General features: G+C 55.8%; 2 protein-coding genes across 10 annotated transcripts; one reads left to right on the forward strand and one right to left on the reverse strand.

The window, feature by feature from the left end:
- Nucleotides 1-3: 3 nt before the first annotated feature.
- Nucleotides 4-3848, forward strand: LOC102996700 (transient receptor potential cation channel subfamily V member 6; the record flags this gene model as incomplete). The annotated part of the gene is made up of 8 exons (XM_028486737.2): nucleotides 4-117; nucleotides 424-510; nucleotides 612-688; nucleotides 934-1099; nucleotides 1430-1496; nucleotides 1849-2117; nucleotides 3155-3261; nucleotides 3568-3848. Coding segments are annotated over 8 exons (1152 nt in total), but the record flags the coding sequence as incomplete, so codon positions are not given.
- EPHB6 (EPH receptor B6) lies at nucleotides 3126-20392 on the reverse strand. 9 transcript variants are annotated; one of them, XR_008616822.1, is made up of 19 exons: nucleotides 20121-20392; nucleotides 12239-12311; nucleotides 11764-11962; nucleotides 11044-11108; nucleotides 10041-10794; nucleotides 9251-9406; nucleotides 8613-8951; nucleotides 8387-8511; nucleotides 8044-8206; nucleotides 7706-7820; nucleotides 7121-7173; nucleotides 6827-6946; nucleotides 6458-6705; nucleotides 6037-6210; nucleotides 5408-5557; nucleotides 4992-5197; nucleotides 4717-4872; nucleotides 4423-4608; nucleotides 3126-3256 (listed from the first exon to the last, which is right to left on the reverse strand). XR_008616822.1 is itself a non-coding variant. In XM_055083458.1 (19 exons), the coding sequence occupies exons 3-19, from the start codon at nucleotides 11861-11863 to the stop codon at nucleotides 4500-4502; spliced, it is 2880 nt and encodes a 959-aa protein (XP_054939433.1). In that variant the 5' UTR covers nucleotides 11864-11962; nucleotides 12239-12311; nucleotides 20121-20392; the 3' UTR covers nucleotides 4470-4499. The 9 variants fall into 9 exon arrangements, 8 of the variants coding, with proteins under 8 accessions (XP_054939429.1, XP_054939433.1, XP_054939432.1 ...); XM_055083458.1 differs by lacking the exon at nucleotides 3126-3256 and having other exon boundaries at nucleotides 4470-4608; nucleotides 10041-10344; nucleotides 10498-10794; XM_055083457.1 differs by lacking the exon at nucleotides 3126-3256 and having other exon boundaries at nucleotides 4470-4608; nucleotides 10041-10344; nucleotides 10447-10794.
- Between the last annotated feature and the right edge of the window lie 4608 nt (nucleotides 20393-25000).

Here is a 25000-nt window from a genome sequence, read left to right on the forward strand (position 1 = left end):
TACCTGCTGTACATGGTCTGCTTTACCACGTGCTGTGTCTACCGCCCCCTCCATCCCAGGACCGACAACCAAACTGGCCCCCGGGACAACACCCTCCTACAGCAGAAGCTACTTCAGGTGACACCCTGGAAGCAGCAGAGCCTCGGCTGGGATCCAGCTCTCTGCCCTTTCTTAGACGTGAATCACGTTCCCGTCTTCCCACACCCGTTTCTCCCTCGCTGAAGTCTCAAATACATAGGCACAAATGCAAAATAGAGGCACGCAGAAACCTACCGATGCTCTAAGAGCAGAGCTTGAGAGCGCCAAGCTTAACAGGTTAAAAAGCATCTGACTGGCTTGTGACCCTAGACAAGGGACGCCGCCTTGCACGCAGGGGCAGGCAGGGAAGCCCCGAGCCCTCTGACCATGTCTCTCTCCCCTCAGGAGGCGTATGTGGACCCCGAGGATCACCTCCGACTGGTGGGGGAGCTGGTGTCCGTCTTTGGAGCTGTGATCATTCTGCTTAGAGAGGTGTGGTGTGCTCGGGATCTGGGGGTGAGGCTGTCCGCCGCGGGGGTCCAGCCCGAGCCTCAGTCTGCAAGGGCCTTTGTGTCTTCCTGGCCTCTCTCCAGGTTCCAGACATCTTCCGCGTGGGGGTCACTCGCTTCTTTGGACAGACCATCCTCGGAGGACCGTTCCACGTCCTCTTGTGAGCCTCCTTGCCCTCAGCCGCGTCCCTTTCCTCACCAAGCCTCTAGTTTTACTGCCCGGATCCCTGACCTCTGGAGAACCCCAGTTCCGGAGGCCCCTCTCTGATGTGCGTGTGACCCTGTGTATCGCGCTTACCGGGGTTGAACCTGAGTGTGTGGGCACCATTTCCATCACCCCCTTGCTCTTGGATCCCCAGGACCGCCCCAGCCTCCTCTCAGCGCCCCCTCCCCGCTCTCCCCCCAGCATCAGCTATGCCTGCATGGTGCTGGTGACGACGGTGATGAGGCTCACCGATACCGACGGGGAGGCGGTGCCCATGTCCTTCGCCCTGGTGCTGGGCTGGTGCAACGTCATGTACTTTGCCCGAGGATTCCAGATGCTGGGCCCCTTCACCGTCATGATCCAGAAGGTCCGTGCCGCCTCCCAAGCTTTCTAGAGAAAGGTCCTAGAGCAGGGGCTGCAAAGGGTCAGATCACAGAGGTCTCAGGCTTGGAGAGCCACATGTAGTCTGTTTGGTTTTCTTCTCCTTTTTTCTCTTTTCCAACCCTTTAAACATGGAAAATTCTTGTTCAAGGGCCAACCGAAACTGACCAGGTAGATTTGGCCAGCAGGCCAGTTTGCCAACCCTGTGCGAGAGGGGTGGAGCTGTTAGACTTCTCAGGGTTAGACCTCTTGGAGGCTGGAAGGGGCATTTGCTCAAGGGATCGATGTGGAGCTGTCCTCCCTCTCCTCCGTCTAGATGATTTTTGGCGATCTGATGAGATTCTGCTGGCTGATGGCTGTGGTCATCCTGGGCTTTGCCTCAGGTACATCGTCTGAGATGGGGGGGGCCCTGGGCCGGAGGAAACTAGATAGCACAGAATACCTCGGGATAAACTTGGCGGGGGGGAAGGTGGGAAGGTAGGTAGAGGTAAGAGGAGGCCGTAGGATCCAAGGATGGGCTGTCCCTCGCGAGTGTTAGGGGGCGGTGGCTCTTGGGATCCGGAGGGTGAGCCGTGTGGACACTCAGGGAATGCAAGAACCCAAAGTGCAGGGTGAGGCAGGGCTGGGATGGTGGTATTGGAGGAAGGAAAACAGCACTGAGATGGGCAGCAGAGAGCTGGCGACGGTTTATTCAGATATAACTCTCACCCCACCCCCCCGCCGGGGGCGGAGCAGCCTTCTTTATCATCTTCCAGACGGAGGACCCTAACGAGCTGGGCCATTTCTACAATTACCCCATGGCGCTGTTCAGCACCTTCGAGCTGTTCCTCACCATCATCGATGGCCCTGCCAACTACGACGTGGATCTGCCCTTCGTGTACAGCATCACCTACGCTGCCTTCGCCGTCATCGCCGCCCTCCTCATGCTCAACCTCCTCATCGCCATGATGGGCGACACTCACTGGCGCGTAGCCCACGAGCGGGATGAGCTCTGGAGGGCCCAGGTGAGCCCCCTGGTGGCTGGGAGGGTTGGTGCAAGTCATTCCCTTCCTGCCGAGGACGGGGCCGAACTCAGAGGCCGGATATTGTGAGCCCAACATCGGTTTGGACGGCTAGCGCACAGTACAAAAGATTAGGCAAAGTGTACAGAACTGGATTAGCAATACAACCGAGCAATACTGGACTAGCTAGCTGAAAAGAATTCCTCACAGTTTTCTCAAAAAGTCCAATCTGTCTTTTCTAGAATAATCAACAAGAAATGACGCCGAGTAGTGGCTACAACAGCATTCAGTAAATTTTGTTACTGAGTGAGTAAAAAAGCTGGAGTATCACGTCCTTCTGGCAATATCTAAGTCTTCAAAATTTGACCCAGAAAAATAGGACCTGTCAAAAAATAATGCCACACAAACTCCCTATATAGCAGAAACTATCCTCAGTCAGATAATTGTGATGGGGACAAAAGAACGAATTGGATCCAATCATCATTTAAAAATACAAAATAATTTATCTCAACAAAAATAATTTCAGCAAAAAACATGGAAATCCCTCAAACTGGATGGCATCTAACTGTGTTGTGTAGAAAATGGAGTTTAAAAAAACCCTAAGCTGGCTAAACAGGGTTTGCTGATGAAAATATTTTTTTTCCATGCGAATGTATTGACATGAGATTTCTCTGCAGGATGTTTGTGTTTCTAAGTGGCCTTTACATGTGCAGGGTCAAAATATTCTGTAGCCCTGCGGACCCTTTCTCTTTGCTCTGCCCTCCTTCCTGTCTACTTGGAGCAAGGTCTCCCCACCTGCCGCAGGACCGGCCTGGCCTGGATGTCAGGTCGCGGGTGAAGTGCTGTAGGGCTCAAGGCCCATCCACTCTCTCCCGCAGCAGAGGGCCGACGCTGCCATCCCCAGCTCAGGGGTGTTGTCACCTCTGGGAAACCATGAGTTTCCCAGATGTTGCTCAACTGTTGTCCTTCTGCCTGGCGTCCTCTCCTCTCCTGGTCCGCACCCAGCCTCTGATTTCATCCTCTTCTGTCCCCACACGCAGGTCGTGGCCACCACAGTGATGCTGGAAAAGAAGCTGCCTCGCTGCCTGTGGCCTCGCTCCGGGATCTGTGGGCGCAAGTTCGGGCTGGGGGACCGTTGGTTCCTGCGGTGAGTGACAGCGGGGACTGGCGTCCCTCCGGCTCAACCTCCTGCCCCCAGGGGCCCTGTGCAGGCCTGGGTGCTCCCTAGGCTTCAGGCCTCGCTGGGAGAAGGGGGCCTGCTAGCTTCCTGGGCCCTGAAAGCATCCCCAGAGCTGCTGGACTCGGCTCTGCGCCGCTTCCTCAGGCCTGGCACCCCCTGTGCCCACTCGGGCTGCAGACAAGGGAAAAGGGCACCGGCAGTAGGGTGGGGCGGGGCCAGGAGACGAGGGCTGGTCCAAGGTCAGCCTCTCCATCAACTCCTCCGTCCCCCCAGGGTGGAAGACAGACAGGATCTCAACCGGCAGCGCGTCCGGCGCTACACGCAGGCCTTCTGCAACCCAGGCTCCGAAGATGACGACACGGAAGGACGGTGGCTGGGCGGCCCCCACCTGTCCCTTCCTGCCCCCTCGGTGTCTCGAAGTACTTCCTGCAGCAGCATGAACTGGGAGAGGCTGCGGGAAGCCACCCGGAGGAGAGAGCGGAGGGGGATGGTGAACAGGGCTCTGGAGGCCGGGGAGGGCTGGGAGTACCAGATCTGAGTGCCTCCGCCCACGTGGGTGCCCGGCAGCGTCAAGAAACAAAGCCTAGACCTCTCACCTGCCAGGTCCAGAGGGTAGAACACAAAAAAAAGGGAAACCAAAGAGCAGGCCCCCGCCTCACAGTAAGCACAGGGCCCAGCTCAAATAAGGACCCAGCTTCACCCACCCTGGCGGCTGCACTGTCTGAGCAAAGCACTTTAAGAAAGGCTTGCTGCCTCGGGCACCGGTCTCCACCCCGGTGTCACAGCTGCAGACGGCGGCGGCTGGGGAAAGGTGTAATGAGGGGATGGGTACCGCCTTGGGGGGAAGCCACCTCCTACCTTCCAATAAAGTCCTTCCTGCTCTTCTTGTGCATCCTTCTCTGCAGTGTGGGCTTCCCCGCCCTGCCTCTCTGCTCCAAGGCCTTCCCACCCCCCTTCCTTGCAGACCGAGGCCTCATCACACCTCCAACTTGCAAAATCCCTTCTTTCCCTTTAATGTGGGGGAGGGCGGTGGAGGGGCAGAGGCCCAGGGAGTGAGGCGTCCCCAGGGTCGGGTTTAGTGTGGCGGGCGGGCGCCTCTCACGGAGGCCAAGGTGGAGACGGGCTCACATCTCCCACGTCCTCCTTGGACCTGCGTCCAGGACTGGGTCACGGGCATTGTCAGTTCACAGCTCTCTGCCCGGGGCTCAGACCTCCACGGAGCCCGGCGGCCTCAGGTGCTGCTTCAGGAGCTGGATGTGGTGCAGCAGCTTCTTCTGGTGGCCGGCCAGGGTGATGCCCAGGGTTGGCAGGTCTCTGGTGGGGAAGGAGCGGATGAAAATCGGGGCCAGTGTCTCCAAGATCCCAGGCGCGACCCCTGCCCTGGGGCCTGGGCTCCCCCCTCCCCCACCTCTCCCTGCTTACTCCAGGCTGAGCTGAGCCACGTCACTGAAGGTGTGGAGGCCAGACTGGGAGAAGCTGTCCTGGTAGCGCTCCAGGCCGATGGCCGAGAGCCAGGCCTGGGGGGAGTCCAGAGAGGGAAAGTCCAGGGCCACGGGGTTCAGAAGGGCCTGGGAAGGTCTGAGGGGGAGGGGCAGGCAGGTCAAGGTCCCCTCTTCATCCTGGTCCCCCTTCACCTCAGTTTTCCTTTCTTTCTTTCCCTCCCTGGCTTCCCCAGGCTTTAGCCCCAAGCTCCGAACCTGTCCCTGGGGCTCCCGCCGGAGTGCCCTGCCCCCTGCAGAGTGTCTGGCTTGCGGATCATCTTGTCAAACGCGGCCACCAGCTGGTCGAAGTGAGGTCGCTGGGTACGATCCTTCTGCCAGGTGTCCAGCATAAGCAGGTGTAGTCCAGGCGGACAGCCTGGAGGCGGGGGCAGCCGGAACTCCTGCTCTATTGCGTTTAGTACCTGGGGGTTAGAGAAAGCACGTGGTGCCTGGAGGCTATTGCTAGTGGAAAGGAATGGATTGTCAGGTAACCATGAGGTTGGAAAGGAACTTAAAAGAGATGGAAAATGAGACCCACAAACGGGGAGGGCTTCGAATGTGTGAGTCTGTGAAGGCTGGTGGGCTGGAGGGCTAGCAGTGGGGAATCGGCCGCGTCTAGGTCAAGAGCTCACCTCCTGGTCACGCATGTCCCAGTAGGGCCGTTCTCCGTAGCTCATCACTTCCCACATCACTATCCCAAAGCTCCAGACGTCACTGGATGTTGTATGTTTCCCGTGTGCAATGACCTCTGGGGCTGCCCAGCGAAGCATACAACTTGGGCCCTGAGGGGTGGGGTTGAAAGTAACAGCAGCAATAATCAGAGCAGTGGTCCCAGTTATTGATCGACTACTACGTGCTCAGGTGTGCGTCAAGGGTTTCACATCAAGCCTCTCGTTTAATCCCATGACGACCCTGTAGCGCAGATGCCCTTATCTCCATTTCGCAGATGCAAAGGCTGAGGCATCGAGAAGTACAAACGTGTGCCAAGTCACAGAGCTTGAGGGTGGCGTGTTCACGATTTGTACCCAGCGGCTCTGACACTAGTCAGCATTAGGGAAGGGCAGCAGGTGGTTCTAGGACTCCCACCCTCCCAGTCCCCTTTCCTCCCCAGTGGCCTCGGTCCCTGAAATCCCTCCGTCCCACAGGTGAGCTCTGCCCCTTCAGACACAAAGATACACCACCTGAGGCATCCACCGCCCCAGTTCCAGCTCAGCCTCCGGCACCCCCCGAGGGATGCAGGGCCCCAAGGCTGTGCTCTCACCTGAGGACTGTGGCCAAGACGAGCCACTTTGCACACTAGGTGGCTGTTCACCAGCACACTGTGGGCAGAGAGTGCACGGTGGACGAAGGCGAAGCTGGACAGGTAGTGCATGGCGGCGGCCACGCCCCGCTGCATGGCCACCAGCTGCAGGCTGCTGAACTGGCCCTCCCGCTGCTGAGGGATGGGGGGGCAGAGGTCAGCCAAGGGGTGGGGGACCCCGGCACATCACGCAGAGACACTGGCACCAAAAGGCAAAGGGACCTGGGGATCAGCGAACGGCCTGGGAATGAAGGACGGAGACCCTGGAGGCGGGGCAGCAGGGAGCGAAGGCATAGACGGGGCTCCGCCTCCGGGACAGCTGAGAACTGCCCACCTTCCCGGCCCGAGCCGCCCCCCACACCTTGCCACCAGCCTGACTGACCCTCAGGAAGCTGTCCAGGGGGCCCAGCTCCATGAGCTCCGTCACCACCATGAGGGGCCGGCTCTTGGTGACCACGCCCTCCAGCCGCAGGATGTTGGGGTGCTGAAACTGGCCCAGCACTGCGGCCTGGCCTAGAAAGGCCGTCTGCAGGCTCTCGGCGCCTCCGCTCCACAGGGCCTGGATGGCCACGGCCTGCTCCCGCCGTCCCCGGGGCTGCAGGCGGCCCCGGCGCACCTCCCCGAAGGAGCCTGGGAGAGCAGGCGTAGGCTGGGGGTCTCCCGGAAGGACTCAGTGTCCTACCCGTTTAGGAGGGACCCCTGCCACGGAAGGGGTCCCCCCTTCCGTGCCCTCCCTCCGCCTCTGCCATACCTGCTCCAATGACCTCCTCGATCTTCATGTATGTGGGATCGACCTCCCGGGTGAATTCTCGGATGGCCTGGCGGGGGTCCTCGTGGGTGGAGGGGTCGACGTAGTACTTCACCCCGAGCCCTGCAGGCACACGGGGTCCATTAGGAGGAGGCGTGCAGGCGGGCGGCCCACGCACCCCAGGCACGCACTCTCACTGCCGGAGACGGTGCCGAGGAGCTGCCCTCAGCCCTGGGGGCCCAGCCTTGCCTGGTGCCCTCCCGGCCCCCACCCCACCCCACCCCACCCCAGCCACACCTGGGCTGCTGTACTGCTGCAGCTGCTCCATGTAGCCAGCTCCACGCCGCTTCCTGGGGGACAGACCAGAGTCCTGCGATCTCACTCCCTCTCCCATTTCCTCCCCGGTCTGCCCACGAAGGCCAAGGTCCTGCCAGGGATCAGCGGCTCGAAGGAGCCGGGCCCAGGGGCGGGGGCTGGCTGGTGGTGGAGGACACTCGTGGGCGAGGAGCTGCCCTCAGCCCTGGGGGCCCAGCCTTGCCTGGTGCCCTCCCGGCCCCCACCCCACCCCACCCCACCCCACCCCAGCCACACCTGGGCTGCTGTACTGCTGCAGCTGCTCCATGTAGCCAGCTCCACGCCGCTTCCTGGGGGACAGACCAGAGTCCTGCGATCTCACTCCCTCTCCCATTTCCTCCCCGGTCTGCCCACGAAGGCCAAGGTCCTGCCAGGGATCAGCGGCTCGAAGGAGCCGGGCCCAGGGGCGGGGGCTGGCTGGTGGTGGAGGACACTCGTGGGCGTTTCCGCAGGGAACCTCGGGGCCATCAGGGCTGGCGATCACGCTTTGGAGAGTATGGTGCCGGGCCAAGGCGGGGAGAGACTCACCTCTGGAAGACGAGAGCCAGCACGGTGATGGCCGCCAGCAGAAGGCAGGCCAGCGCCCCCAGGACGGACCCAAGCACCAGGGAGAGTCTCTCGGGAAGCTGGGCGGACAGCTCACCTGGAGAACCAGCCACCCAGAGTCACAGGTGCGGAAGACCTCACACACCGCCCCGCAAGCACCCACCTACCCACACCCCGTCCCCCCCACCCACAGACCCGAAGGTCGGAGGGCAGCCACTCTCCCGGTCTGGAGGGTTTGGGGTGAAGGGTCAAGGCCTGGATGGTTCCCGGAGCCCTCCTCGCGATCCCCTGGGCCGCCCCCGCCCCGGCCCCCCTCTCACCTTGGGGCAGCGTCTGGAAGTAGACCTTGCCCCCGTACGGGCCGTGGCCTGCGGCTGTCCGTGCCCGCACCTGGAAGCCATAGATGTGGCCGGGGCTCAGCTGGGTCACGGTGGCCGTGTTGGTCTCGCTGGTCAGGGTGAAGGAGCGGGATTCATCTTCCGCCTGGGGGTGACAGCCGCTCACTCCGTGCCAGCTGTGAGGGCCCCTCCGCCCCTGCCCACGCCCCCCACAGCCCCCCTGCGGCAGGGCCCCGAGGCGCCTCTCCCGTCTCCCCACGGCTAGCCCCCCTGCGGAGCACTTCCGGCTCCCACCGGCCCCGCCGGGCGCCCCTCTGCTCCCCACCTGGTCGTAGTAGCGGAGCTGATAGTCCAGGATGTTCCCGTTGGTCTGGTCGGGCTGTGGCCAGGACACGGTGATGCTGCTGGAGGCCCGGCTCACCTGGTGCACAGCAGGGACTGCAGAGGGAACTGGAGTGGGGGGTTAGGGGCGGGGTCTCCAGGGGCGGGAGAGCGGGAGTGGGTTCTGAGGAGGCGACTGGCAGCTCAGCGGAGCGGAGGGCGAGGCTCACCTGCGTGGCTGGTGCCGACATGGATGGCTGCAGCCTGGGGAGGGTCGGGGCTGAGCTCCGACACCCCATTGACGGCCTGCACCTCCAAGAGGTAGGGCACGTGTGGCCGGAGCCCCGCGACGAGCACGCGGCTCTCGGTCAGGCCCCTCTGGCGGGGGTCGAAATGCACCTCATCCCTGCAGCGGCGACAAGGGCCCCTGCCGCCCGCCCCGCACTCCTTGCACACGACGTTGAAGAGCAGGTCCCCGCGTCCCCCCAGCTCCTGAGGCAGGCGCCAGTGCAGCACGAGCGCAGAGCCCTGCATCTCAAACCACAGCTCCTGAGGGGCCGAGGGCGGGGCTGGGGAGGGCGTGGGCAGGGCAGGGCCGGGCCGAGAAGGCGGGAGTGATCGGGGGAGGGAGGACGGCCCAGAGGGAGGAGACAGAAAGCAGGGGAAAGCGGAGGAGGCAGGTGGGGCGAGAGAGGAAGGAGGTGGGCCAGGCGGGGGAAAGACGGCAGGGAAGGAAAGCAAAGACACAGGAGAAAGAAGTCACTGCAGGTGCAAGCCAGCTGCACCGTGTTGCCCTCCAGGCTCTCCCTCCCCTGCTCCCACTCCCATCCCACGTCCATCCCTGGGGACGGGGTTGGGGTCTACTCACCAGTGCAGGGGGCCTCTGGGGGGTCGGAGCTGGCCCGGTAGAAGCCCTCCAGGCAGGGGCACACAGGGGCCGCAGGGTCAGGGGCGAGGCTGCGGGCAGGGCACGGTGAGCAGGGGGCATTCCCAGCCGAGGCCTTGTAGGACCCCCTGGGGCAGGCTGAGGGGCACAGGAGGGTAGAGGCCTCAGGCCCACCCTGTCCATCCCCTCCTGAGCCCCCCACACCTGCACACAACCATCCTCCCAGCCTTCTGAGCTCTATCTCCTCCTCACCCCTCTCCCCCCTTTTTCCCTCCCTCAGCCAGAGATTACTTCTGCCATTTTGCTGGCACAGAATTACATCTCCATTGACGGAAAAAGTGAGGTGTGGTAGGGGCTATAGCAGAGCAAGCGCCAGATGTAGCTGCCTGGCTCGACTGCGTAATCCTCCCTTTGCCGCAAGATCATTCGTTACAGCTGTATCCACGGCCTTCTACCTGGCCCTGGGGTGAACCACCCCCCGCTAGATGGCAAATGCGGACAAAGGACCCCATCCCAAGACAGCCTAGGCGTTTAACTCCTTTCATCTCCACCCCTTCTCAGGCCTGCAGCCCTAGGATCCCCAGAAGGTTCTATAAGTTTCAGATTAGAGGCTGAGAGCAAGCTTGTGCGCTTTAGGAAATAAACCTGGAGAAAACAGGGGTCCTTTCCTAAAATAACTTATTCCTGACCTTCTGGGGACAAAATGAAGTGTGGGCTCGTTCGGGAGAGGATCCCTAAGGTGGGGGGCAAGTGCGAGGGAGCGGGGTCTCACCTTGGCAGGCCTTGTCTCCGCGAGCAGGCTCGTGCCCGGGCTGGCAGCGGCAGCCCCCAACAGCTACCATCCACTTGCCCTCCCCGTTGCAGTGCAGCCTGGGAGGGCTGCCTCCTGCCTGGCCCCCTCCTCCATCCTCCTCGGGCTCTGCGTGCGCCACACAGGTGCCCGCGGCCGCCACCAGGGAGGCCCCCCCGGCCCCACTGGCCTGCGTCTCAGGAAAGGTGGCGAAGGCGCGGAGCACGGAGGGACAGGCGTAGGAGAAGAGCTTGACCGCCACGAGGGCCAGGCAGGCCCCGGTGTCCTGGAAAGCCACGTAGAAGCCGCGCTGGGTCAAGGGCCCGAAGCTCCGCTCCTTTACGTTCAGCTGCAGCCCCGCCCGCTGCCCCGCCCCGCGCGGACCCACCGCCCACGCTGAGGAGGCGGGGAAACTCTCATCCGCCGCGATCGTGTCCACCTTGGTCCACCGTTTGAGGTGCCAGGAGGAGATGCTGTCGGAGCGGTCGGGCTCCTCGGCCTGGCGGTAGTAAAGCGTGAAGGTCTCCCGGCAGGTGCCCCCCGCCACGCCCAGGCTGGAGCACGCCCGCACGGAGAAGTGCATCCGGATGTGCGCCCTCTGGGCCCCTCGCCGCTCCACAAAGTGTGTCTGCAGCCAGTTGTCCTGCCCGGGGCCGGGAGGGGCCCCGGCCACGTGGCATGCCTCGAAGGTCCGAGTCAGGCGTTGCTGGTCATCCAGAACACTCACTTCGTCCCACTGCAGGGAGGACCACAGAGGGCATTAGCTGCTCCGGCCTGGAAAGGTGCAGGGAGGCGGGGGCATATCCCTCCAGGTGAAACTTAGCATTAATGATATGCAAAGCAGCTGAGGATACCCGGAAGTGCTGGTCCTCTAGAGGGCAGGCATCTTGTCCCGTCCATCTCTGCTCAGGGTTTCCTCCCCAGACTCAACACGCTAGCGGGGCGGGGGGGGGGAGGGGGGCGTTGGGTTCAGCGTGCCACTCACCCCACCTGGTGGGTAGGTGAGCCAGCCAATCTCAGATGTCTCTCCAGTGGTGTCCAGCAATACCTCTGCCCAGTGATAAGAAGGGGCACGCGGTTAGCAGGCCTTCAGCCAGCAGGTCTCACCCCACCCCATTCCCATTAGGAAAGAGAATTGCCCTCCCAGGTTCCTTGAATCAACTAACAGGAGCGCAGCTGTCTGTGGGGAGCCTTTCTCTGAAACCTTCCCCCTTCCTCTCCCCCTTCAGATGTCTTCACCCTTTCCTGCCTTCTCTGAAAGGCATCTTGTCCCGTCCATCCTCTGCCCGGGTTTCCTCCCCAGACTCAACACGCTAGCGGGGCGGGGGGGGGGGAGGGGGGCGTTGGGTTCAGCGTGCCACTCACCCCACCTGGTGGGTAGGTGAGCCAGCCAATCTCAGATGTCTCTCCAGTGGTGTCCAGCAATACCTCTGCCCAGTGATAAGAAGGGGCACGCGGTTAGCAGGCCTTCAGCCAGCAGGTCTCACCCCACCCCATTCCCATTAGGAAAGAGAATTGCCCTCCCAGGTTCCTTGAATCAACTAACAGGAGCGCAGCTGTCTGTGGGGAGCCTTTCTCTGAAACCTTCCCCCTTCCTCTCCCCCTTCAGATGTCTTCACCCTTTCCTGCCTTCTCTGAATCTTTTCCACTTCCCATCGGTGCTGGCTCTCCCCTGGCAGGTGGGGGGTTCTCCCCGCCCTCTTACCTTCCAGAGCCAGGACTGAGGACACCAGCGCCAGGACCCACAGGCCACACACCATGCCCGCCACCCTGCTCCCTGACGGGGCAGCCCGCTCAGCAGCCATGAGGCATCTTCAGGGCTCCCACCATTGCTCTGGCCACCACCCTGCTCCCAGGTGGGGCTGCTGCTTCGTAAGACTGGGGTCTGCAGCCAAGCTGGCTTCCTAGGGAGACACAAAGGACCAGAGGAGGCGGTGGGAGGGAACCGCATTGCTTCAGAGTTGGCCCTGGGTCTCCCCCTGTGGCTCGCAAAGTGCCCCAGCACCAACCATGGGTGAGGCCAGCAGGAGGCTGACTCTCTCCTGACCTCTGTCAAGTCCACCATCTTGGAGGACCATGTGCCCGGTCACCCACTACACTCCCCAGGTGACCCATCTCTGAGCATCTGTTTCTCATGGCCCTCCCCTTTAGAGCACCGGGTAGTTCTGGGCCAGTCTTACCCCTTTGCTTCTGGAAGGAGCTATTCAAGTTCTTTCTCTTCATTTACTCTCCTCCCTTCCTCCTACGGCCACCCTGCATAGAAAATCAGAAGATTCTTCTCATTAAAAGCAGGCGAGTTAGAAGCTACTCCTTCCCTGGGGACACACGGTTGCCCCCTGCCCAACACCTCCCAACCCCCATCAGACTCGGATACTCTAGACATTTCAGAGAGGCAGTGAAGCGAGAGGCACCGAAGAAGGAGAGCTGGGGGGTATGATGGGAGGGAGGGTGTGAGAGCAGACGCAGGAAAGAACATAAGCGGAAAGACTCCATCCGATAAAGGAGCCAGGACAGAGACGGGATAGAGCTCTGTAGGTCTGGCTTACCTACGTTTTAGGAACCAAGGTCCTCTCTCCACAAGGGGCACATTTTTCCTCTGGCTTACGGAAAAATAAATGTACGCCTCATGCATATGAAAAGATGCTCCCTAGTTTGCTCACAATGAAAGGGAGGCATGTTGAAACACCAGTGAAATGCCATTTTGTTCTACGAGATTAACAATGCCTGGGTGGGGAAGGTGTGCGAAATAGGGTCTCTTGCATTCATTGCGCATATGGGCTCAAGTTGGTGTATCCTCTTAGAAGGACAGTTGGTGACGGCTATCAGCAGCTTCACTTCTAAGAATCTGTCGTCCTTCAGGTATCCTATACTTGGATCCTTTTGCACAGATGTTCGAACAAGAATATTTACTGCAGCATTGCTTGTAAGGGAAAAGACTGTAAAGTAACTGTTCATCAATAGGAAGATGGATAAAAAATTATGGCACAAGCTTCAGAAGGAATAAGGGCTAGTGTTTATGTACTGATATGAAAGTAATTTCCAAGTGAAAGTACATAGTCCATTGCAGAGCCATATACAGTATGCTCCCGATTGATGGGTAACTTAAGAAGGACCTACATATACATATGTATGTGAGGATCTTTAAGAAAAGGCAGACAAAAACCTGGGAAGAAGGGGAGAGGGAGAGGAAGCGGGCTAGTGCAAGAGACACTTACTCTCACTATATCCCCTTAAATTTTTATATTTTAAAAATCTTGCATACATATTATTTTTCAATGAAATCATTAAAATTTCATTCAAATCCATAAATAATAACTGTTTAATAAAACGAATCAAAATAGCGTTTATGCTCTCAAAATGATTTCACGCTTTCATGTAAAACATTCCCGAGCCTTAAGAAGCATAGCGCTACGGCTCACAAGCACGTGCCCAGAAGCCCTGGCTGCCTCCAGGGTCACGGTGAAGACAGCAGGCTCAGGCCTTCCTTTGCTGGTTGGTCTAAGGTTAGTGGTGAGCTATGTCTGTCCTTGTGACTGAGTCTCAAAAGTCTGTGAGTTGCATGGACAGTAGAGGTCATTTATTTCTGTTGAGAAGAAAACAAGAGGCATGTTTCTCAAAAGACACGAGTTTGAGAGTAAGAAAAAAAAAAGTCAGTTGGAAGTTGGAACCTAAAAATTACACATTTCACACTGAAGCTGAAACTAAGCAATTAAACTATATTTAATTTTGATAAATATGAGAATCATGATTTGATTTCTGTTCATCTAATTTTTTCAGTTAATGCTGGCTATGCTGTAAGCTGAAGCCGTCAGTGTTATCTCCAGGTGGTTTTCATGAAAAGACACCATTTCTGCATCTGCATGGGCTGACATGTAGTGCATGTCTGCCAAGTAGCCACTGAAATTTACCTCTCATGCCTCTAGAACCCTATATGAGAAACAGAGAGTTCAATTTATAGCCTATGGAGGCAAGTAAGGAGCATTTCCAAATCTTCACGTTGTATATCTTAAACTTACACAATATTATATGTCAATTGTATCTCACTAAAGCTGGGGGGAAAAAGAAGCATTTCCATAGGGCAAATTATTCCTAAGAAACAGAGGTTCTTTGCAAATACTGTCCCAAATGCTACTAGAATCATTCACATGTAAAATCAATGTTTCAAGCAGAACCGGGAGATGGTAAAGTAAAAAGCACTGTCCCATCATCAACGGCTGTTTAAAAACTATCCTAAAGTAATTCATGTTGTAGATATACACCCCACCCCGACTCTCAATGACTTAATTTGGAGCCATGCTTGACACACCAGAGCAGACCAGATTCTGGCTGAAGAAACTTAGTTATAACCTTCGGTCTTCTGGATCCGAATCGAAAAGAGGTTCTCATCAAACAGCAAAAGTACACTTCTGGGAACTTGAAGGTTCTCAACCATTTCTTTGAGAAATGGTCACAGAGTCTTTAGGAAGGCTGTTATCAAGAACTGAAAATGCCAGCAAAACGTCTTTAAACAGTGAAGGCTATTACACCATTTGCCCAGCAAATAGTCTTTAAAATAGCCTCTTTCAGTTAGAACATGGATGGATTCTGGAATCTGTACAAAGAAGAAACTATAAGTACCATGTCTTCTTAAACTTATAACTAGACAAATAATCCTGGAGAAGGAATAGTGAACACTTTGGAATATCCCAGTGAATTTTTTTCGAGAGACAGCCAAACATGAGAGAAAAGGATGACCAGCAGATCATATCAGCTGTGCAGTATGGAACAGTCTAGAAGATGAATGGCCAAGCATTCGCTTTGATGACCCACAATACAAGTAACAGGGTGGCTTGTGGCTACAATAGGGCGTGTGCGCATAGCCTTAGTATGCATCTTGATGACAACGTGAAGCTGGCCTCTCTCCAGAAGATCCAGAAGAGAGCAGACACAATTATAAAACACGCTAAATCCATTCAGTTTCTGTTGTCAAGAGGAATCAGGAAGCAAAGAATAAAGTGGAGACATCACATGCAGATTGCCACAAGTAATTTTCTGAAATTTTACGAAGAACAAAGACAGTCATTAAAAAGAAATGGTTGAGGACCTTCAAGTACCCAGAAGTGTACTTTTTGCTGTTTGATGAGGACCTCTTTTCGATTCGGATCCAGAAGACCGAAGGTTATAAATAAATTTCCTCAGAAAAAAATTGTTGCTGAGTGAGACTAGGAAGTTAGGTCAGTTCTTACGTATCAAACAAAGCAGATAAATCTGAGTCTTTTATTTTTTTAATGTATAAAAAGAAACTGAGTGTACTTCTATGGTAAGGATAAAAATAAGGACAGAGGGAACTTTATTAAGACACGGAAGAAATTGCTGTCAACTAATTCCTGCCGCTGCAGAGTCTTTTGAAACAAGATTCAAAGGCGGAAATATAAGTGACGAGAGCACGCAGCTCCATCACATGCCTGGAATACACAAGAAGCAGGACTTAGAACTTGATTTTCAAAGGTGCCTTCGATGGCTGAGGACGAGGACATCTTTCCGCATTTGGTCCAGGAGTGCGCCCTGGGAGCAGACAATCACATCCCTGCTGCCACACAGAGGGAGACGGGCCTCTGTAAGGCCAGCCCCTCACCCTCTTCCCCGTGGCCTGCTTGAGATTCCTCTATCTCCTCCAGCTCATGAAAGGAATCGGTCACGGTTTAGAAATCCTCTAACCCCTGAAAAAGCAGAAAACTGATCTCCATCAGGAAAACAGTCATATTTCAGATGTGTATTGGTTTTATATATATTTTTTTGTTTGTTTTGTTTTTTTTGCGGTACGCGGGCCTCCCTCTGCTGTGGCCCCTCCCGTTGCGGAGCACAGGCTCCGGACGCGCAGGCTCAGCGGCCGTGGCTCACGGGCCCAGCCGCTCCGCGGCACGTGGGATCCTCCCAGACCGGGGCGCGGACCCGGTTCCCCTGCATCGGGGGGCGGACGCGCAACCACTGCGCCACCAGGGAAGCCCTGTGTATTGGTTTTAAAAATATAAAACACCAGGAGCAGCAGAAATGTGGATGTAAAATGATAGCTCAGAAAATGAGACTGATTAGACAAAGTTTCTTGTGATAAAAATTGCACTCTATGACCAGATTTTTTTTTTTCCTCAGCTCCTCTTCTGGTTATACCGTTTTATATCTTTCTGATACAGTAGGGACACGAGAGCCACAAGCTTGCTACAGTTCTTTCGTTTACAAAAACATGACAGTTTCATAGGTAGCAGGATTGTATTTTGTTTTCACAAAATGGCAAAGATTAAAGATGTGTAGAATCTTAGCCTCTAAATCATAGCTTATGAGTTCTGTTATCTATAAAAATGAAAGATTTAAAAAGAAATGAGTGGGCTTCCCTGGTGGCGCAGTGGTTGAGAACCTGCCTGCCAAAGCAGAGGACACGGGTTCGAGCCCTGGTCTGGGAGGATCCCACATGCCGTGGAGCAACTGGGCCCGTGAGCCACAACTACTGAGCCTGCGCGTCTGGAGCTTGTGCTCCGCAACAAGAGAGGCCGCGATAGTGAGTGGCCCCCGCTTGCCACAACAGGAGAAAACCCTCGCACAGAAACGAAGACCCAACACAGCAAAAATAAATAAATAAATGAGTAAATCTGTAAGAATTGAAGAAGTTTACTGTGCTCAAATTAAAATGCTAAATATGATAATTTATGAACAAACCAAGCTGACTTAAATATAATTTATGCACCTCGATCCACAAAGTGAATTTTTAAAAATTAAATAATCTGGGCTTCCCTGGTGGCGCAGTGGTTGAGAGTCCGCCTGCCGATGCAGGGGACACGGGTTCGTGCCCCGGTCCGGGAGGATCCCACGTGCCGCGGAGCGGCTGGGCCCGTGAGCCATGGCCGCTGTGCCTGCGCGTCCGGAGCCTGTGCTCCGCAACGGGAGAGGCCGCAACAGTGAGAGGCCCGCGTACCGCAAAAAAAAACAAAAAAAAAAAAAGCAAAATAACTCCTATCCCTGGATAGTCTTTAAGCTTATCTCCCAAGAAGTTCAAATTGTCCCACTGATTATGCCATGCTTTTCTTATAGGCTGTCAAGCATCCTGTAAGCAAAGGTCTGCAACTTCAAAGAGAAAGAGGGGGACAGAGAGGGCTACACACTCCCGCGCGCCTACCCTTCTCCATAAAATTCTTCCTAGTAGCAATCACCTTTCTTCTCTTCGACCTAGAAATTGCCCCCCTACTTCCTCTTCCCTGAGCAATCCAAACAAACAATCTAAAAACAATACTTACCATGGCCCTACTCCTAATCTCCCTGCTAGCAGCCAGCCTAGCCTACGAATGAACCCAAGAGGGCTTAGAATGAGCCGAATATGGTATTTAGTTTAAAATAAAACAAGTGATTTCGACTCACTAGACTGTGATCAAACACAAATACCAAGTGTCCCTAGTCCACATAAACATCATAATAGCCTTCACCATATCCCTCGTAGGCCTACTAATATACCGATCCCACCTAATATCCGCACTCCTCTGCCTAGAAGGCATGATACTATCACTATTCATTTTAACAGCCCTCACAGTTCTAAACTCGCACTTCACCCTAGCCAGCATAGTCCCAATCATCCTCCTAGTTTTCGCAGCCTGCGAAGCAGCCATCGGACTAGCCCTGCTAGTCATAATTTCCAACACATACGGCACCGACTATGTCCAAAGCCTCAACCTCCTCCAATGCTAAAATTTATGATTCGGAACGCACACCGGGCATGCCCGCAAAGTGAGCCCCGACAGGGAAGCAGAGCAGCCTGCAGGGGCCAGCAGGGCGAGGGAAGGTCCCAAGGGCAGAGAGGCCAATGGTTTTAAGTGGCTGGTGTGTCTCACACCTGTTAGCCGCAGGGTCAGCGTGGGAGGGGTCAGCACCCCAGGCCCTGTCGTCTGTCCCGTTCTGCAGCTGTTAAACGCCCAGAAAATTCCAGTATAATCCTTGCTCAGCTCAATGCTGCAGCCTCTACCCCTTAATCTCTACCTCGGTCTCAGTAGGTCTCTTTGAGATCTGGCCACCCGCCCTGAAAAGGATCCCAGCGGCCTTTAAGGAGGCATCCTGAGCAGACAGTGAGAGGTAGCTTTCCTCCGGCGCTTCTAGCCCCTGCTGCCCTGGCTGGAGAAGCCAACGTGCGGATTGGCTAGGACACATTGGCTAGCACACTGTCCTAGCAGAGGACAGTGCTACGTCCCCGGAGGCCTCCAGCCCCGGAGAAGATCCCCCAGAGCACGCAGAGGCAGACAAATGTGCCTCCCACTCCCCGGCTGGCTGTGCAGCTGGGGGAGGCTTTTAAGATGCAGGCAGTGTCTGGGTCTAGCCAGACAGCCACTTAGAATGAGCCACTCTGGCTGTGCATGATGGGGGGACACGCGTGGCCCTGGTAAAGGGCATAAGGGAGGGTGTTGGGGCAGTTGGTGCATATACAGGAGAGATGAGTAAGTGGAAGACTGTGGAAGAAAGCCCATGAGGGCCAGAACCGGTGCCCGTGAGAGCAAGTGTGAGAGTGTGTAAGGGAGAGTGTATATAAGGTGAGATGAGTGTGGAGCAGGAGAGAGTATGCGCTGGGTGTGTGTGTGTGTCAGCACGCACATCCCTGCAGATACCGAGTGGTCCTCACGCTGCTGGCATATGCCCATGAGCCCTTCCCCCTCACCCTGGGTCTGTCCCTACTCCACCCCTAGTTGCACTGTCAACCTCTCTCTGCCCCGGGAGTTGTTCCTGTGGAAACACCTGGGCTGGGAGAGGAAGGTACGCAGGGAAGTAGAGAAAGGGAAACCTCAGGCTCAAAGCCCCCCAAACCCCAGCATCCCCATTCCACCTGGTGGGGACACAAGGCCAAGGGCCCAGCTCTGGAGATGGTGATCCGCTGGGAGAGCATCTGGCCCTGCCCGGAGGAGGGATGGTCCCTTCCTCCGCTCAGCCCATCACTGCCTGTTGCTCCCTGGCATTCTGATGAGAGAGCGGCCCTTGCCTGCCATCTTCTTGTGCCCTGAAGGAACCGACAGACTCTAAAGAAGTCCTCTCTTCCCCAGGTCACTAGGCAGGTACGTACATAGGAGCCCACACCCTAATTTCCTGCAATAAAAAATGTGCATTGCCCTGAAAGAGCCAAGCGGCCCCTCTGAACAGCACCTGGCAAGTCTCAGAGCCCCAGTGTCCATCACTTGGGCGGTTTCCCTGGCCTGCCAGCTTCCCACAGCTCCTTTCCCATTAAACGGGCATCTCTCCTTCTAGAGCCTGAGTCAAGTTCCCTGGGCGGGCACAGGGCCCGGGGTTAACTGACTGGGAACAGGCCCAGCCACTTCTCTCCCTGGGCACTGCCCGGGACATTACAACATCGGCTACACTGGGCCCCTGCCAGCTCCCCCAGGGATGGGAGGAGAGAGGGTGCTAGACGGCCGAGACTGGTGGGTCGGGGTGCCGGGCAGCCAGGGCCACGCACCCAGATGTAAAGCGATGGGCTGGAGCTGGGGCAGAAACAAGCAGTAGACTTTGGTTGTAATTTGGGGGTCAGGGCTGGGGAGCAGGAACCAAGCCTTCCCTCCACTCCAGGGCTTATGGGTGGTGATGGGGCTGCGGGAGCAGGATAGGCTGTGGGGAGCTGGGGGCAGGTGTGCTATCAACCTCCTTGCTCCTCCCAGCTCCACCGGGATTGGAGACCTGCCACTGGAGTCAGAGGGGTGGGCAATCCTCTTCAGCAGGCTGGGAGCCCGGCCTCTTCCAGGACCCCTAGATCAGGAACCCCTATATCAGAGCCAACCGAGTGTCTCTGGAAACACCGTGGGGGATCGCAGCAGCAGGCTTATCGGGGTGTCACTGACGGCTCGTCACAGGCGGGGGTGGGGTGGGAGCCAGGCTGGCCGGGTCCGCACCCCTCCCGAACCCCGCTCTCGCTTTGGGGACGGAGACTCAGCACTCCCCCACGAGGACCCCCCGGATCTGCAGAGGCCCTGTCTGGAGGGCCCCTTTACTTCTGCAAACCCGAAATCCTGTCCCCAGGCACGCAGGCCCCCGGCCCCCCACGCCGCCCGCGACCCCCGGGCTCACCTTCGCGCCGGCCGCAGGCTCAGCAGGTCTGCGCCCCGCGAGGCCCCGCGCTGGAGCCGGGGCTCCGGGCGCTCACCGGGGCCGCCCGCCTCTCCGCCCGGGTGCAGGGACCAATCTTCTCCGCGGCGCGGGTCCGCGCGGCGGCAGGGGCTGCTCCGGAGGCGGGGCGCCGGGGATCGTGAGGGGCCCGCGTCGCGCTCGCCCGCGCCGCGCTGGGTCGCGGGTCCCGCCGCCCGCTGCTCTGCTCCCGAGCGGCGGCTGGAGAGAGCGCAGCCCGGCCCGCCCCCTCCGCGTCCCTCCCCGCCCGGCCCGCCCCCTCTCCGGCCCCTTCGGCCGCTCTCCCCCTCTCTCCCCTCTTCCGGGGATCCCAGCCCGCCCTCTCGGCCTCGGCGGCGTGTGCGCGGCGCCCGCTCCGCGGCCCCGGCGCGCGGGGCTCGCCCGGGGCCTGCCCGTGCGCCGGGCCAGGGGACGTGGGCGCGGAGGATGGCGCGCGGGCCGGGCTGGGGGAGGCGGCCCGCCGGGCGGCCGGGAGCTCTGTTTCAAGCCCCCGGGGCGGGTGCGGGCTCCGGCGCTCGGAGAGCTGCGCCACTGGTACCCAGGGCAGGGCAGGGGCACCCGCGCCCCCTCGCCTCCCCTGCTTTTCTGCTTCAACTCCAGGAACTCAACCCGCTGTTTTAGTTCCCACTCAGATTTGAACTAAGGTGGGCGTGAGCTGAGAAAAAGAGAGAGAAGGAGAAGGGGGTGGAGGGAAAGACAAACTGAGAATTTAGAGGGTGCGGAGGTGGGCCGGGGGTGGATAGGCAGTCAGGGTACGAAAGGGTCTCTGATCTAGCCTTCAGCTCTTCTCCGCGTTGATGACCCTGGATCTTGCTCAGCTGGGGCTTCTGACTCCACCCGCCCTCCCTCCATCCTCTCCGAAGGGCAGGGAAGCCTGGGTCTCGAAGGGGAGGTTCCGAGGTCGGTGCCAGGAGCTTACACTGCCGGGCAAGTCGCTGCACCTCTGGGTGCCTCTTGCCTCGCCCGCTCCCCAGAGGGAAATTCCCCACACGGATGAGAGGCGGTGGAAGGTACTCGCAGCGGGTGCCTGGAAGGGTTGAGGAACGGAGGGGGCGCCGCGAGGAAGAAAGGTTTCTGCCCACCCGTAGCCTCCTCTCAAACCCGGGACAGGATTGGGGTTCTATTGTTCCGGTCCTAACAGCACTGAGCTGAGGCCTTGCTGCGAAGTGTTGCTACCACCTGCTGGCTCTTTCAAAGACCACAAGTATCAGGGAGTCTGGCTTATTCTCCCGCCCCCAGCCTCCCATATTACCCTGTCCCACATCATTCTCCTGCGTTCTTCATTTATTCACGACACCTTTATTAAAGCACTAGCTGCAAATGGGCTGGTCAAAACTGGTACTTAAGGAGCATTCAGAAATCCAAGAACATTGTGAGAGGTCTCTGAGCCAACAGCACAATAAGCGGAACAATGAAACTCATTAGGAGGCACCTGGGAGAAACACAGGCTTTAATGAATTGACCGAATGAGTGATATAAAGAAAGGCAAAGGCGACTGAACTAATCCCCGCTGGGCAAGGGGCTTGTTTACTCTCAATATCTGAGTCAGTTCATAAGCCTAATGCTGTTAAGGGATTCTGCATTTGGACATCCAAATAATAAGTCCACCCACATTGGTGAGTGTATCTGTTTCTGCTCTTTGCTCTGAAACTCAGTGGTAGAGAATTGCCTTCATTTCCAAATCAGCTCTCCCCAAGACCTTGAAAGACTTCTGTGGAGAAACCTGGCTTTATATGCAATGTTATATAACTCACGATCCTAGATATAGTAATAATTTGACTGTCAGAAAGCTATGGGTATATTGGAAACTTTTGTAAAAAGCATATGATTAAATTATGTTAAAAATAAAAGTATCAATCAAACCAAAACATAGAAGTAACTTTATAAAACCCAGAAGTTCTAACAGTAATTTGCAATTCATCATATATTGACATTATAGCAAAAAATATCTCTATTCCTTTCTATCGTCTGACAAAGCTCATTTTTTATACCACCCATTTAGGTGCCTATAATATGAAATTAAGTTTTTGTTGTCTGAGGCTTATGTAATTAGGTTTTTTTTTTTCTTTTGTTAATATTTGAGAGGGATCCGGTCTTCAAAGAAAGCTCCCTTGTACCCTGGAGGCAAGGAGGTTTAAATTTATGATGACAATTTGCCCTGTATCATAATCTCCTATGTGTTATCAAACTAAATTTTAAAAGCAGGTGGATAGCACAGAATGCATTGTTAAGTGATGCTGCCATCTGCAGCTATTAGAAAACAAAGTAATAAGTTCCGTCTTAAAGTTGGGCATAAATCCTTTCTAAAATTTGTCCAGTGCCTGGCACACATTAGGTGCTTAGAAGTGTTTTAGAATAAGTGAATAAAAAGTAATAGTATTTAGGGGCTTCCCTGGTGGCGCAGTGGTGGAGAGTCCGCCTGCCGATGCAGGGGACACGGGTTCGCGCCCCGGTCCGGGAGGGTCCCGCGTGCCGTGGAGCGGCTGGGCCCGTGAGCCAAGGCTGCTGAGCCTGCGCGTCCGGAGCCTGTGCTCCGCAACGGGAGAGGCCACAACAGTGAGAGGTCCGCGTACCGCAAAAAGAAAAAACGCTCCGCAATGGGAGAGGCCACAACAGTGAGAGGCCCGCGTACCGCAAAAATAAATAAATAAATAATAATAATAGTATTTAAATTTGCTCTGTGCTGAAGGGCAGGACCTAATAAAGTCTGTAGCTCACAGAAGTCATTATGTTGGGACACAACCATCTACAATGTAAATTTGGAGCCAAAAGAAGATCCTGAGCAGAAAACTCCAGGTGATTTGAGATGGCTCTTTGACTGCTTCTGGTTTGGTTTGGTTTGGTTTTTCTGTTTTTGCCTCCTTCTTGGGTTTCTCTCTCTCCAACATCCGTCACTCCCCAAGGATGTGCGATTTTCTTCTTTTTTATTTCCCTCTAGGATGGCTAATGCAAGCTGATATTCTAAACAAAGAGCTTTGTAAGTAATTTCAGGGATAAGAATTCTAGTAAACAGCAAGAAAGCAACTTGCTGAGCCCCCAGATCTCTTATTCCAAGACGTGAGTTATAGCTCCAGATGCACACGCTCACAGGGTCCCTGGCATGTCCCTGAACTGTCTCCAGGCTCTGTGGCCTCTAGGGGCAGTCTTCTCCAAAGCTGGAGTCTGGTCTCCAAACATTTTGGCCTATAAAAGTGTCAAACGCCCAATTTATTTTATTTTATTTTTTTTCTGTTTAGAAACTTCTAGAGTAAACCTACAGGACTGGTTTGTTTGAAAGACAAACCTAGTTTGCAACTGAGTTGTACACCAGTGGTGACTGATAACCGGAATGCTCACTGGATGTGAGTGATCTTCAAAGTTTACCCATCGGAGTCTTACACTTTTGCATTACTTTAACCGAATGATAATTAAAAGACATTCAGAGGTATTAGTGCACAGAGAGAAAGAGAAGGGCGCTTCTCTCCTGATAGGATGTTTAATCAGTTAGAGATTGACGTCAGCTGCATGTAAGGGACGACTCAAGGAATTCAGGGATGCTATGGCAGCCCCAGGTCAACAAGACTTAGGTTTCTGCCCCTCCACCTGTAGGGTGAAGCCTTGTTCTCAGGTTGTCGGCCCATCAGCCAGAGCTCCAATGATAAGGTCTATTAGTTTCAGTCAAGAAATCGAAGATGGGCACAAAATAAAGGGCATAGTTTCAGCCGAGTTAAGACTCTTTAAAGATCCTTCCTGGGGGCTTTACCCAGTGACTTCTCCTTGTATATTATTGGCCAGAGAGTACAGGTGCACCAAATAAAATTAAAGCTCTGTTAGTGAGAGAGGAGAAGGGAAAGAATGTTAGACAAGCAACCAGCAGCCTCCACCGCAAATGAGCTGAGATGATCACAATTACCTACTTTTCCTGCAATCTATGAAGACGGAGGCTTTTCATAAGACATCCTTGCAGCCCACCCCTCCAGGCCATCATCTTTAATACATATTTTTTAAAAAATAAATAAATTTATTTATTTATTTATGGCTGCGCTGGGTCTTCGTTTCTGCGCGAGGGCTTTTCTCTAGTTGCGGCGAGCGGGGCCCACTCTTCACCGCGGTGCGCGGGCCTCTCACTGTCGCGGCCTCTCTTGCTGCGGAGCACAGGCTCCGGACGCGCAGGCTCAGTAGTTGTGGCTCACGGGCCCAATTGCTCCGCGGCATGTGGGATCTTCCCAGACCGGGACTCGAACCCGTGTCCCCTGCACTGGCAGGCAGATTCTCAACCACTGCGCCACCAGGGAAGCCCTTTAATGCCTATTTTTAAAGTTCAAAGATGATTCCTAGGAAGTTAATGGAGTGAATGGAATGCTAGGCGCCTCCTTTTACTAGAATAACTATGCCACCATCTCAAAAGAAAAATCCTCTGCAGTTATTCATATAAACCAGAAGAGTTGAAAACACTCCAGATTTTAATAAGAGTTCGGGCAAACCCCATGTGCGGGACAGGGTTGACATGGGTGCCACACCACTCTGCCCCTTCCCTTGTCCATGCTGTGTCTTCTCCCTTTGGATCCAGACAGGGTGCAATGATCTACAACACGGAGCAGCTGATCCCATGGTCCGCTCTTCCAGTCACATGCAGTCTTGTCCTCTAGCTCTGGTCCCAGACCATGTTCTCTGAAAACATCCACATCCCCCACCCCCGCAAAAAATAGAAAGGGTGACCTGCGTTGCCGCAAGATCTGCCACTAGCTCTAGATGTGGCTGGAGCATTTCCTAGCTCTCAGGCTGCTAGATGTTCCCTTGCCTTAGACAATAGTTCTCTCTCTCCGTTCGTATGGGATTCTGGA

Source organism: Physeter macrocephalus, unplaced genomic scaffold (assembly GCF_002837175.3).
Source record: "Physeter macrocephalus isolate SW-GA unplaced genomic scaffold, ASM283717v5 random_1715, whole genome shotgun sequence".
NCBI lineage: Eukaryota > Metazoa > Chordata > Mammalia > Artiodactyla > Physeteridae > Physeter > Physeter macrocephalus.